Here is a 14,404-nt window from a genome sequence, read left to right on the forward strand (position 1 = left end):
CCCCCTTCCAGCTGGAAGAGGAGGCTTTGCTCAGCAGTGGGATGGCAACAGCATAGTGTCCTCATGCACTCTAGTTTTAGAAACCTATAAAAAGCCTCAAGAACTGCCTTGATTGTGAGGGGGAGGGACGTGCACTTAAAAGTCTGAATAGTGTGCAGATCCTCTTGCTGTTTCCTTCCAAGCTGAGTGGAACCACCCCTGTATGGGCCTGAAACTAAATGAGGGGTTAAATGAAGGTGGTCTTGAGGGAGTTGTTCTGGGGTCTCTGAGTCTGTGGCAGCTTCAAGCCCTGCATTGCAACTGCTCTCCTTGCTCTCCCTTGTCTGCAAGGCCCATTTTGCTTTTTTTGGTCTAAATATCTCATAAAGCACCCTGAATTGTTGGGGTTTTTTTAAAGACTGTAGATTATTAAGCCAGGGGAGTATTTTGCAAAAGAGGACGTAGAGTTACTGAGCTGTGGTATTGCAAATCCAGGTAATTGTATTTTTATAGATGGGGTGTCTGAGAGATGGGCTCACATCACAATAACCAGCCCCTGGGAAATTTGCCCTGTTATCCAAGTTTTTGTATCTACAGACAAGGTCCCCTCTGTGTGTGGGGTGGTCTCTGGTGGGATTCAGACAGAGCTGCAGGAGGGCCTGGGCTCTTCTGCCATATCAAACATTGGTGATGCCTGTTGGGAAGAGCATCTGTTCTGTGAAATGCAGAATGAGCTCAGCTCTGTTCTGAGGGTCCCTACCTCTTGTGGTCATTGGGGGTCCTGTCTGGGCTGTGTCCACAGCTGACACGGGTGTTCCTGCAGCCAGGGCCACTGGAAGAGGCTCGCTGAGCTAGGGCAGGAAGCCAACCTTGCTTCTAAGGAAAAAAGTGTTTAAACAATTTCCTGCTGCTTGGATGTGGCTGGCTGGGAACACTTCAGTAGTAAATCCTGGTTGTTCTCTACTGGTGAGCTCCATGCCCTCTCTGGAGCTGGGTGTCCGCCCTGTCCTTGTTCCAGGCTCTCCTGTGGGACTTGTTCCTCTGATCCGATGCTGTGGAAATGCAGGTAAGAGTGGAAGGTTGGACTGGGAGGAGAAACTTGCTCTTGCCCTGTATTAGGCTAGAAACAAAGTGCCCTGATTGGGGTGGAGCACAGTCCTTGCTATGGCAGGTGTGGCATGTGGGGTGTCTATATATGGGAGAATATTTGTTTAATTGTGTTAGGAATTTACGCGTTATTAAGGAAATTATGGGTTGCGGTAATTACATTTAGATATGGACAATATTGGACAAACTAGACTAGTGAAGAGCTTTTTTATTTTCAGCACATCAGTTTCAGGACATTGTTAGACAATGGAGACAGGATGTTAACAGCTCGCTGATCTACAGGGAATGCCCAGGAGGTGTGGCATTACAGCATAGCATAAAACCATCTCAGCTTAGAATTCACCCAATCACACACAGAACAACACATATTGACAAGAATTCTATCTAATCATATGAAACACACGTGATGGTAGATAAAACAAAGACTGGTTCATAAGAGACTGGCTGGGGCTGTCTGCCCTGGCTGAGACAGAGGCAGAGAGAATTAGAGAATCATGGAGTGGTTTGGGTTGGGAGAGACCTTAAAGCTCACCTCATTCCCCTCCATGACATGGGCAGGGCCACTTTTTCACTAGACCAGGCTGCTGCAAGCCCCATCAGCCTGGCTTTGAACACTTCCAAGAAATGGTAGGGTGATCAGTGCCACCCACATTGCTACTGCTAGCTGCCACCTTCCTGCTGCAGGTGGGTGTGTGGGGATGACCACAGCTGTGCAGTGCCCGTCCTGACTCCCACAGAGGCCTTGAGATGAGCCATGGCTGCACAGACACTTCCTCCAGCATCACTCAAACCACCCTGCCAGCAGCTGTGCTGACAGGCCCAGTAAGTGCTCTCTGTTAGCCTGATTAAATCAAAACCTGATTAAATCAGTCAAAACCTGAGGAGAGATTTTAAATAAATTCACCAGGCTTTGGGTCAGCAAAATGGAAATGAAGTAAAGATGCAGCTCATAGGAATCTGCAAGAAGTGTCTGTTTCTTTACCTCATGGAACTCAAGGAGAATGGAAGACATCAGGTCCTCAGTCTCTGATGGAGGTCTAAGAACTTTTCAAATACTACCAAGTATGTTTGAAAGCTTCAATGTGTTCAGTAGATGCTGGAGTGACACCTTTTCTACATGCTGTAAAAAACCCCCCAATTCTACTTCCTAACATGCTTGGACTTTTCTAAAATATCTAGCAGCCCTACACAGGGTTTTCAGAATAGACTTGGGTTCTTAAATATTATTTTCTGATGGGGAAATTGAAATTTTATAGTCTGAATTTAAAGCCATTATCCTGATGAATATAAAAGTAAGATGAAATGGAGGTAAAATAAAAACCCCCATGGATATTTGAGTCTAGTTATGTAGCACTCTGATTTCACTTTCTTACCTCTCCCTTCCCCAAGAACCATTTCCATCACCCAGCCTGGGGTTTGGGAGCCTGGCAGTAACACAGGGGCACAGTGTGTGCTGCAGTCTGCTGAGAAGACACATGCTCAACATCCCAATTTCCAGGAAATATCCCAGATCTTAATTGCCCTGCAGTTAGTTTGGCTGAGGAAATAGGTTCTTAATTTGTCTGGCTCCAGCAGAAATGTTTTTCAGGTTAACTCAGTAGAGAAAGGGTATTTGATAGGAGACTTTTAACATATAAGGTAAGCATGCATTTTTTCCTAAGTAGATGACAGTAAATATGTATGTTGCTAAAATGAGACAATTCTTTTGCAGTTCAGCAAGATTTTCAATATTCTCAGTACTATACCCAAAAGAACAAAAATTCACCATTTTGCACTGCAGAACTGCTGGCACGCATTGCTAGAAGGTAAGGCTCTATTTCACATTTGTGTTTTTAACAGGGAGAGCTGCTCCTCTCCATAAAGTTTTCATTTCAAGAGTGTGGGGGTATGCACAGCACCCTGCAATGAGAGAAACAACCCTCTGCCCCAGCTCAGAGGGGCAGAGATGCACAGAAGTGCCTCAGTCAGGTTTACTGGCAGGGCAGTGGGCAGAGAGGGAAGCACAGGGGGCTCTGTGCAGAATGGGATTGCAGAATGGGATTGGCTTCCATCTGCCTGCAGCCCTGCACAGCTGTCCCTGCAGCCCTGCACAGCTGTCCCTGCCCTGGGCTGGCTGTCCCTGCAGCCCTGCACAGCTGTCCCTGCAGCCCTGCACAGCTGTCCCTGCCCTGGGCTGGCAGTGCCTGCAGCCCTGCACAGCTGTCACTGCCCTGGAACAGGCTGTCCCTGCAGCCCTGCACAGCTGTCCCTGCAGCCCTGCACAGCTGTCCCTGCTCTGGAACAGGCCGTGCCTGCAGCCCTGCACAGCTGTCCCTGCAGCCCTGCACAGCTGTCCCTGCAGCCCTGCACAGCTGTCCCTGCCCTGGAACAGGGCCAGGCTCTGGGACCTGCTCCCCTCGGGCTGCTCCTGGGGAGGGCTGGGCAATCCGATGGACCCACAGCAGAAGGCAAAGGGGATTTTTTTTCCCTGAAATTTAAGCTCTTCCAAGTTACATGGTGTAACTTGGGGTCCCAGGCTCTTCTGCAGACAGGCACAGAGGGCTTTTCACACGTGGCAGACAAGTCCTGGTACTGATGCTCAGTTTCTCTGCACAGCTGGAAACCCTTTGCTGTGGCTTTTCACCTTTTTAACAGGGATTTCCTGCCCTTCCACTAACTCTGTATCTGTGATTTACAAAACAAGCTGACTTTAAGTAGACTTCTGATGAGAATGGGAGATTTACATATTGCCTCATGTTAGCAATACATTGGTAAAATTGTAGAAGACTAATCCAAGTCTTTCTTTCTTCCTTCAGTAACAGTGAAGTGTCCCTGGCACTGTGCTCTGGGTTTGGCAGCATTTCTCACACACATCTGCCTGCTCCCTCTGGTGGTGTGGGCCCTTCCATAAATTCCTGTCATCCTGTTATCACAGAATAATCCAAATAACCCCAGCTGGCTGTCAACGGATATGGGAGCCAAAACATCCATATCCAACTGTAGCATTTTTCTGAGTTACCACTGAATACCTGGGGTTTGTGGTTCATTACAAACGTATACAATTAAATAACAAACTGTGAATTGAAGGCAGAGTGTGCTTCCTTCTGTGATATCTTACCACCATCACTTGCAGGAGTGGTTTAGCATTTTCTGCTCTTGTTAATCTTTTCAACTGAGTGAAATCCAACAAACATGGAGGGGGAATATAAATCCAAATATAACATAAATCCAGACAGACAGCCCCAGACAGAATAAATTAGCTGTAAAACACTACAGAGAGACATTGGCAGCTCTGAAGCTGCTGGAGCAGCTTAGGATGCCACTACTGCAGGTGTTGAAATTCCTTGTAATGATGCAGTAAGGACATGCTTTCATTTCTTGAAAATATTGCAGATCTTAGATAAGTCTCAGCAAAGTTGGCAGAGTGATGTTGCTCTTGAGAAATTAATCTCCTGCTGTCAGATATTATCCTAAACCCTTGCATGATTTTAATACCAGTGCTAAAACCCAAGCTTAACACAGGCCTTTGCTTTATTACCTGGGTGAAATCAGAGAGAAAATTGGACATGTTATTTCTTGCTACATGATAACAACCCTGTACTTCTGTAGTCCTCTCTTCTGCTTTAATTTTTAGTATACTGATCTTATACAGAACTTTTAGTAAAGAACACACACATATTTGGGTTGGCTTCTGTGCTTTTTATTTTACGTCTCTGGTGCTACCCACGACTGAGCAACTGCTGAGGAAGCAGCTCTGTGCTTCAGTCTCTTACATTTGGACTTTACCTTTGTCAGAGGCCACAGGAACAAGCACTGGAGCAGTCAGGTCCCTCCTGCTCTGGGGGACGAGTCAGTGTCCAAGCTCAAGAGGGGCAGAGTCAAATTACTGAAGTCAGGACACTGAAAATGACAACTTATCACCAAGGGAAAATATGAAAATAGGAAAAATAGGCCAATCACTCCAGAAATATTCAAACAGATAATTTTTTAGCACAGCAAGGTGAGTAAAGATGTATTTCCTGAATGGAAACCACATCCAACTGATCTAAGTGGTTTTGGTACAGTCTGACAAATTATTCCCTTCCTTACCCTACAGAAATAATTTCTATGTGAAATTATGGCTATAGACTTCTGTGAAATAAAATAACAATCATCATATGAGAGAATATTTATCAATTTGTGAAGTCATACAGGAGCACAACATCATGGTGGCCACAGGTGGTGACTTGAAAATTCAGATTCCAAAAAATCAAGGTTAGAAAAGCACCTGGATCACAGGTGTGTGTTCCAGCCGCTGGATCCAGCCAGGGCAGGGCAGTTCTCACCCCAGAGCACAGATCCCATTTAACCCCAGGGCAGGCACAAACCTCTCGCAGCCAGACATTACCAGCAGCGAGGGGTCTGAGGGCTAATCAACACACAATTTGTGACCAATGACTGCCTATACCTCTGTTAAAATGTGCAGTGTAAACTTTTGATGACCAGGGAGCTTTTGGTGGGTCACCCTGTTTCGTGCAAACCAGGTTAGAGTACAGAAACACCGCCCGGCGGTGTAAGAATTGGCTCTGCGCACCAGGGAGCCACCGACATCTCGGGACATTCCCGAGACATTCCCGGGACACCCGGAGACATCCCGGGCCATTCCCCTCCCCTCACCGCCCCTGTCGCGACAAGCCCCGCCCCGCGCCGTGCGCAGCCCGAGCCCTCACCGCCCTCCCGCCTTTCACTTTCGATTCGCGTGACTCCGCCCCCCCGCCCTGACTGACAAGCGGGAGAACCAATGGCCGCCCGGCACGCGGGCGGTGCCGGCCAATGGCGGCGCGGGGCGGGCGGCGGGGCGGGCCCGGCGCCATGGCGGAGCCGGCGCTGCTGAGGGAGTACGTGTCGCACCTGGCGGCCCGCGCGGCGCAGGGACAGCTCGCGGCCTGCGCCGACCCCGCGCTCAAGGCCCGGGCGCGGCGGCTGCTGGGCCCGGGGCGCCGCGGGGCCCTGGACGTGCGCGGCGTGGCCGAGCGCTGCCGGCGGGCGCGGGGCGGCCGCGCCCTGCGCGACCTGCTCAAGGCGCTGGAGCTGCTGGAGCTGCTCTGTGTCAACCTCCTGCTGTGCCCGTGGCGCCGGGAGATCCGCTCCCTCAAGGTACCGCGCTGCCGCCCGACCCCCGGGCTGCGAGGCCGCTTCTCCGGCCGGGGCTTGGCAGCGGCACCGGGACGTGGGAGCGGGGTCGGGGGCACATCCAGCTCGGGATAGCAAGCAGGGCCAGGGGTACGTCCAGCTCGGGGCAGGGAGCGGGGTATGGGGTGAGCAGGGCCAGGGGCACATCCAGCTCGGAGTGAGGGGGGTCAGGGGCATATGCTCGGGGCAGGGAGCGGGATGTGGGGCACATCCTGCTCGGGGTGAGCAGGGCCAGGAGCACATCCAGCTCGGGGTGAGCGGGGTCAGGGACACATCCAGCTCAGGGAGAGAGCGGGGTCAGGAGCACATCCAGCTCGGGGCAGGGAGCGGGATATGGGGTGAGCAGGGCCAGGGGCTCATCCAGCTCGGAGTGAGCGGGGCCAGGAGCACATCCAGCTCAGGGAGAGAGCGGGGTCAGGAGCACATCCAGCTCGGGGCAGGGAGCGGGGCCAGGGGCACATCCAGCCCGGCCAGGGTGCCCAGCGCGGTGCACGGCCGCTCAGGGGTGTTCATCGGCCTTCACTGGCCGTGTCCTCGCTGAGGCCCTGAGTGCTGAGCAGCTGCAGGGTCGGCAGTGCAGCCCCTCGCTGTGGTGGGGCAGCAGGGAAGGTGAAAGCCGTCCCGCAAGGCTTTGCCGTCCATCACGGTAAGCTGGGAGCAGGTGTGCCCACAAGCAGGGGTGTTCTGGCCGTGGCCGTGTGCCGTGGCTCGGTGCCCCGGGCCAGGTGAGCCAGTGCCGTTCTGGTCCCTGATCCCAGCTCAGGCTGCAGCGGGCAGGGACAGCCCCTGGGAAGGAGGATTTGCTGCTGCTGCTGCTTTTTGCAGCTGGGTGCTCACGGTTACCCCGCTTCCCCAGCACACTGAGCACGTCTCATTGCCCAGAGGACACAGACATCTTCACACATCCCAGTTTTAAACAGACTCCCCAGACACCCAAATGCAAACTTACTGCCCTTGCTTTGCAACAGGTGCTGGTGAGCAAAAGCCATTTCTTTGATTCTTCCTGCACTTAGGCCTCACCTGTGGATTTTCAAACAGCTGTAAATTCCTGTTCTTTTCATTCATCTCCCTAAAATAGGGCAGAGCATCAGATAGTCAGCTCTACACTTGGTGGGTTCAGCTTTTCCTAACACAAGGATCCTAGGCTGCATTAAAATTAAACTTTGAAGACCACTGTGGGCAACCCAAGGTGTAAGACAGCCTGCTGCAGGCCTGAAATAATTCTACCACAAGGCACAAGTTGGGGAAAAACCAGTACCTTGTGCATGTAGAGGTTTGATTAAAGCTCCTGAACTACATGGAACAGTTTTTCCCATGTCCTGCCCCTCACCTGCTCCGATGTCCCTGCAGTGCCTGCAGCTGCCCCCCTCCAGAAGGAACAGGAGGTGGGGAGTGCAGGGCACTGTTCTCAGATTTATCTGAGGATTACGCTGTGCCCGTTCTGGGGGTCAGTTTTGTTCCCCTGAATCTCCTCCTTGTGACACCAATGCTCAGGGCTCAGCCTTGCTCTGGCCCAAGCTGAGCAGCCTGAAAACAAGGTTCCCCACTTCTGGAAAGCCTGGCCTTGCATTCCCACCTGTGTTCTGTTCTGAGTGGCCAGGAGTTGGTCATGCCCAGCTCAGAACAGTCTCTGCTGTCACAGGGTTTCTGACAAAACCAAAAACCACTTCCATGTTACAGTCTAGGCCTTGTGCCTGGGGTAGCTCTAAAATCAAGCAAACATTGAACAGTTTTTTGAGTTGTTGCACAGCAGCAGCATTTTATTGGTGCTTGTGCAAAGAGAGGTGTTTGAACAATACTTCTGTTGGAACAGTCTCTCTTCAGAAAGCTGCTTTTTAAAAATGGCACTTTAATTCAAGGGTAGCAAAGTTCACAGCAGGAGTCTGAACCATGGAAAAAGAAAATGTTACAGACTCGTCCCCATTTCAGAAATGGGATTCACAGTGAGTGCATCATGTCTGTTTCTTTAGGAAAAGACCTCAGTGATTCATTCTATGAGTCTCAGTTTGTTTCAAAGCTTAGGTTCAGTAGAACACAAAAGGTTTATTTCTGAGTTTCTCTACTTTGACTAAAATGATTTCCTTATTATTTCCTTATTTTTGAATACTGGCACTCTTAGCCAAGACCCCAGCAGGTTTAAAGTGGCACAACTTCACTGGAACTGATGTGCTGTAGCAGAGCCACAATGCTGGAGAGGCTTTTAGAAAAGGCTCACTCACTGCAATTCAAAACTCTGACTGGCAGAACACAGCTTTGTGAAAGCTGTAAGCAAATCTTGGAGGAAATCAGCTGTTTCCCATTTCCCTGCACCCTTTCCCCCAGTGTTCACCAGCTTTTCCATGTTGTGTTCTGTTCCAGACCTTCACTGGGAATTTTGTCTACTACATCCAGCCCGTGCTCCCAGAGGACATTGTGAAAGCAGTCCTGGAGAAAATCGGCTATGTTGCAACTACAGCAACAGAGTTTTCACTTGTCAAAAAGAGAAACAATGAGGAAACCAAGCAGACTGCATTTGAGATATTCCTGGCAAGAATCGAGTGTGAGGCCATCCTGGAGATGGCAGATGAAGGAGCACATGGCAGTCTGGAGGAGAGGCTGCAGCAGGGAACACAAACACGGCAGCACGGAGGAGAGGAGGAGGATGAGGAGCATCACACGCCCCAGAGAGGGGACACTGGAAGTCTGGGAGATGAAGGGAGCAGCGAGACACCTCTGTGCCTTGTCCCCCAGCAGAAGGGTTCAGTTCCCTGTGCTGCATCCCGTGGAGCTGCTGGGGGTGTGAGGATCCCAGGGGACGGGGCTCAGTCAGCAGCTGCTGCATCCCCCAGCAGCCTCCAGCGGCCCCAGAGGCAAAGCACGGACACCCTGCCGGGGAAGGGCTGGGACAGCGAGGACTTCCTGAGCAGGTACAGTGACATTGTCATAGCACAGACACCCATCTTCGGCGAGAGCCTGTCCCCCCGGGCTCGGGGGCTGGCTGAGGAGCGTGCCTCGGCACGGCCACCGGGGGCTCTGTCCCCGGGAGCCAGCGGGCCCCCAGCCTTTGCCATGTTTGCTGACAGCGCCCGTGACAGCAAAGCCACCTTGGAGTTCGAAGCTCCAGGAGTCCCAGAAGGATCAATTGAAGCAGAAATTAATGATGCCATAAATTGCATAGACCCAGCCCCTGGTGATGAGCCCTCTGAGCTGAAGTCTCTGCCCTACAAGGACTTTGCCCGAAACTGCGGCGTGCCCGGGGAAGAGGACATTTGTGAGCTGTCTTTAACCTTCACAGAACTGCAGATCAAGGATGCTCAGGAAGAACTTATGTATCCAGTAGAGGAAAGTGGCCAGCCTGGGGCAGGGACAAGTGACAGGCACGTTAGAGAATGCAGCTGCTCCCAAATAAAACATACATACCTGCCTGATGCTGACCTGCACAAGAGAGCAGCATCACACGCTGAGCCACCTTCAGGTCTGTGCTGCACTGCTGGGCACACAGAGGATGCCACTGCTGCTTCTGACAGCAAGAGACTGTTCATGGATCCTGCTAAGGGACACCCGGCTTCTGAGTGCTTCAGGCAGGTCAGAGAGCCCCCCTGCCTCACCTACATCCCCCCCCAGAGCATGGATGGGCAGCCCTGCCAGGGGCAGCCTGCAGGGGCCTGTGCTGGAGGCAGGGCAGGGAGGCTGGAGCACAGCACTTGCCAGGAGACTGAGGGCCAGGAGCCCTATGTCATCATCGACAGCACTGAGCAGGCAGTGCTGAGCCAGCACACCTGAGGCTGCCATACCCTGGGACTGTCCCCTCACCTGTGGCCTGGATCCCATTGCAGGGAGATGATCTGCTCTGCCACAACAATTCTGAAAAAACCCAAACCACATCCCTGCCTTGGGATAGTAAATAGCAGGAGTTACACAAATTCCCGATGGTTCCTTTTGCAAGGAAACCTGAATGGTCACCTTTTTAAAGGGTAGGCAAACTTCTATACATTTAAATGCATTTAATTCATCAGTCAGATTCCTTCTGGCTGTTCTTAATGCCAGACAGCTTTCTCCAGCTGGGCATCCTGCTTCTCTTTTTTCCCTCACAGACCTATTCCTGGAATACTCTTCCAGCACGAGGTAAATTCTGCTAAACTGGAAGAAGTTTAGAAATGCCTTACTGGACTGTACTCCTTAACTCTGCATTCCTTTGAAGCTGTGTCTGAGCTAATCTTCCTCCTGACTTCAGCTGAAAACAGGTTTAGAAAGTTTGGTAAAACATTCCTTTAGCTTTAAAGAGGGAAACAGCTCTGTGAACAAACACTTGGTTTTGTAGAGGCATTGACCTGTGTTACAGATTTTATATCTAACCAATACATAACCATTTGTTACCAAAGTATTTTGTGGCCACCACCACAATTTCCAGGAGAAGCCTTGAGCACTGGAACTGTTCACTGCCACCAGCAGAGAGAGGTCCAGCTACAGCTCCCATTTCCCTTGCCCCTGCTCCTGACATTTAATTCTGCACAGAATTTTTCTGCAGACTGGTTCATCTCACTGAAATGAAGAGGGAAAAAAATCTCATTCTTCACCATTTTAATGGCAGGAAAAAAAAATCTGCTCAGAGATGATCCCAGTGAGCAGCAGAGGCAGGACCAGGGATGTCCTGCAGGTGGGAGTGCTGTGTGGAAAGCTCAGGATGTTGGACCAGCTGGAAGCTGGGATCCCAGCACTGAGAGCCTGTCTCACACAGCTCTGAACTCCTTCAGGAGAGCACATTGCTGCTGTGCTTGGGCACAGTCTGCAGTGCTATTGGTACAAATTCCTGCAAGGGCTGTCAGAGCCTGGTGCCCAGCAGCAGGACAAAGAGCAATGGCCATAAGCTAAACCACAGAAAAATTCACCCCAACATGAGGAAGAATTTGGTTTCCTGGAGGGGGCAGAGCCCTGGAGCTGATGCCCAGGGAGGCTGTGGAATCTCCCTCTCTGGGACATTCCAAACCTACCTGGACATGTTCCTGTGTCACCTGGGCAGGGCTTGGACTGGGTGACCTCCAGAGCTCCCTTCCAACCCTAAAAATTCTGGGATTCTATGATGCACTTGTTACCTAGAAAAACACTTCAATGCTGCTTCAGGTAGCCTTTTCAGTAGCACTGAAATGTGTGCTGGCTTGGGCTGGGGTAGAGTTAATTTTCTTCACAGTGGCTAATATGGAGCTCAGTTCTAAATGCTAGAAAATGCCTTTCATGTACAGTTAAAATATTAGCTGAAACTACTTTTGCATTAATTGTTTATAATTGACTTTCATCCCAGAAAAAAAACAGAGGAGCACACATGGATTAGACTAGAAAAACCTCAGGAACTAAAACATAAAGATTTGCTTTTTGAAGAACTAATGGTTGAAATTCTGTCACCCCCTGATTCCAGCAGTGTAGGAGAAACAGAATTTGCTCAAGGCAACACCAGGGGACAGGACAGAGCCCTCAGCTCTGGGTGTGGTGTGAGAAATGAGTGTTAGGAACAAAGAGCATTCACAGGGCTGTGTCTGACAAGTAACAGTGCCATCCTTTGGGTGTAAGATTCTCTGTACTAAACCATAAAGTGACATTTTCTGTGCTCTGCAAAATGTATGTCTATAGTGAAATTAGAATTAAGAACAAACTGCAGGTGACTGAACTTCGAACATATAGAACCATTTCCAAAGAAATTGTTCTTTTGGACTCTCAGAGAAGTAAAAGTTTTGAAAGTTTAACAGAAGAATAGCTCATATCCCCCTACAATGAAGCTGCAAGAAGTAAGAGAATTATTTAGCATACAAAATGTTACTTTTAAGCTGGAATTTTAAAGGTTTACAACAGAGCAGTAGAGTGGCATTCCTGGGATCACAAGCTTTAGTACCAGCTTAGTACTTCACTAGGAAATGCTCTCTCTGTGCATTTATTAAGTTGCATTTAAAACTTTTATTATTTAGAAAAGAAGCAGCTGATCATGTGGGGATTACAGGACAGGAGCTGCAGTTCCTGGCTGGGTGTGGTTCTTCCAGTGCAATGGGTTTTAGGCAAACCACAGCCCTACAGAAGCAGCACCATCAGATATTGTTGAAAAGCCACATAACTGAATGTTTCTATCCTGCACAAAGTGCCTGACAAATGTCTGTACAAAGTGATCAGAGTGCTGTTAAAGCCTTGCTTGTTGCATCTAAACCAACCAAAACCAGTAGGGGAAAACACATTCTGTACTTGTGGGATCATTCCCTAAAACTGCCCAGGAGATCCTTGTGAGAGCAGTGTGTGTGCTGCAGGGAGAGGATTCCCCTGAGGGCAGCACCCACAGGGTAAAGCACAAGTGAAGGGCAACTCAGCACTTGGACAGGGCCAAGGATGAAACCCCCACTGCTTTTCTCTACTCTCCAAGTACTTACAGGTCATAATAAACTGATCATGGCATAAACCCCCAAAAAACTGTGTTTTTCGTTATAAAAAGAAGTAAAATCAAAGAATGCAAACCAGTTAAGAAACCAATTAATTCTAGGATGTTTTTAGAACCATTTGAAAAGAATAACAAACAGTCCCATGCACCCTGTATTTTCACTGTTCCTCAGTTCAGCCAGAGCAGGGCTGGGATTCTCATGAACACAAGTGAAATAGGCTCTCTATAAAAGCCAGCTGAAAAAAACCCCTCAGGGCCATTCTGCAATCACTTACAAAATTTTTTTTTTGCACTGAATTCAGTGGGACTACCAGTGCACAGCTCTCTTCAGAACTAAGCTATATTGTAATGTCCTGTAGAGCAGAAAGAACTTCCTGAATTCAATGAAGTTGCATTCATGTGGGCAGGATTAGAGCAAAACCTTTCAAACTGGCAAGATCTGCCTAACAAAGCTACTTTGACTAGATGCACTTCATTTGCTGCCTCCAATAATAAAATAATGAACATCCCCCTTGTGGTGTGAAGTGTGTAAAGCCTGGGGCAGGAAGGAGTCAATGCCTTGCTGTGCCTCTGGATGTGCCTGGAAAGGGGAATGAAGGAGCAGAGGGTGAGGCAGCACCTTCCTGGAGCCAGGTGGCTGCTCAGGTCCATGGTGCCCACACAGCACAGGGGCACCAGTGGGCACAGCCAGAGGGGCACTGAGAGCACCCAGGCTCAGAGTGCCCTGCCTGCTGCCAGGGAGGCTCCATGAGGGCTCTGCATGGCCCCCAGAGCTGCAGGAGGAATCATTTCCCTGGGGAGGGACACAGCTGTTCCCATGTAAATGGAATGTCTGCAAGCCTCTGAACCTTTTGTTTGGTGGGTACCACCCCAAGGGATCAAGAATGAACATTGATCTGACCGTGGACATCAAAATTCCAACATCAAAATTCCAACCATCCAGCCTTGCTGCTGTGACATCTCTCCACTACCTACTCTTACCTTTGCCTTCCATACTTTGTGCTGTTTTTGTACCTGAATAGAAAATCCAAAGAGCTGCACCCCTCCTCTCTGCTGCTATTCAGTTGTTAGAAAATCACAGAATTACTGAGGTTGGAAAATACCTCGGGGGTTTTTGTGTCCAGCCTGTTCCCAGTGCTGTGACCCAGCCTGGAGCACTGAGTGCCACACCCAGACGTGCCCTGGAGCTGCAGTGCAGGGTCCATGGGACACCCAGCCAGCCTGGCCAGGCCCTCAGCAGAGCCCTCCCAGCCTGGCCAAGGGCTGTCACCCCAGTTAGCTCAGGGTCAGCTCAGTGCCCTCCTCCAGACCATCAGAACAGGCTAAACAGGGCTGCTCCCAGCATGGATCCCAGGGGATCCCATTCCCACCACCCTGGGCCCAGCTGGGGCTGCAGCTTCTCCAGGAGATGCCATGGGAGAGGGGCTCAAAGGCTCTGCTGAGCTCCAGGGAGACACATCCACAGCCCTTCCCTCAGCCACCAGGAGGGACACCTGGCTGGGGAAGATGAGGTGGGCCAGGCAGAACCTGCCCCTCCTAAACCCAGACTGGCTGGGGCTGATCTCATGGTGAGCCTGTGGTGATCCCATGGTTGGTTATGCTATGGTTATCCCATGGTTGGTGATCCTGGGGTGAGCCCGTGGTGAGCTCATGGTTGGTTATCCCGGGGTGATCCCATGGTTGGTGATCCCATGGTGATCCTGTGGTTGGTGATCTCGTGGTTGGTGATCCCATGGTGATCCCATGGTTGGTGATCCCGTGGTGATCCCATGG

General features: G+C 50.4%; 1 protein-coding gene across 1 annotated transcript; it reads left to right on the forward strand.

The window, feature by feature from the left end:
* Positions 1 to 5,877: 5,877 nt before the first annotated feature.
* Positions 5,878 to 13,138, forward strand: LOC131089607 (spermatogenesis-associated protein 2-like protein). The gene is made up of 2 exons (XM_058034433.1): positions 5,878 to 6,201; positions 8,596 to 13,138. Exons 1-2 carry the CDS (start codon positions 5,878 to 5,880, stop codon positions 9,997 to 9,999), a joined length of 1,728 nt encoding a protein of 575 aa, XP_057890416.1. The 3' UTR covers positions 10,000 to 13,138.
* The last annotated feature ends 1,266 nt before the right edge of the window (positions 13,139 to 14,404 follow it).

Source organism: Melospiza georgiana, chromosome 14 (assembly GCF_028018845.1).
Source record: "Melospiza georgiana isolate bMelGeo1 chromosome 14, bMelGeo1.pri, whole genome shotgun sequence".
Lineage (NCBI taxonomy): Eukaryota > Metazoa > Chordata > Aves > Passeriformes > Passerellidae > Melospiza > Melospiza georgiana.

Coding starts and splice junctions, on each gene's coding strand:
- LOC131089607 (XM_058034433.1), top strand. CDS start 5,878: ATGGCGGCGCGGGGCGGGCGGCGGGGCGGGCCCGGCGCCATGGCGGAG. Junction 6,202..8,595: donor GGGAGATCCGCTCCCTCAAG/GTACCGCGCTGC, acceptor GTTCTGTTCCAG/ACCTTCACTGGGAATTTTGT.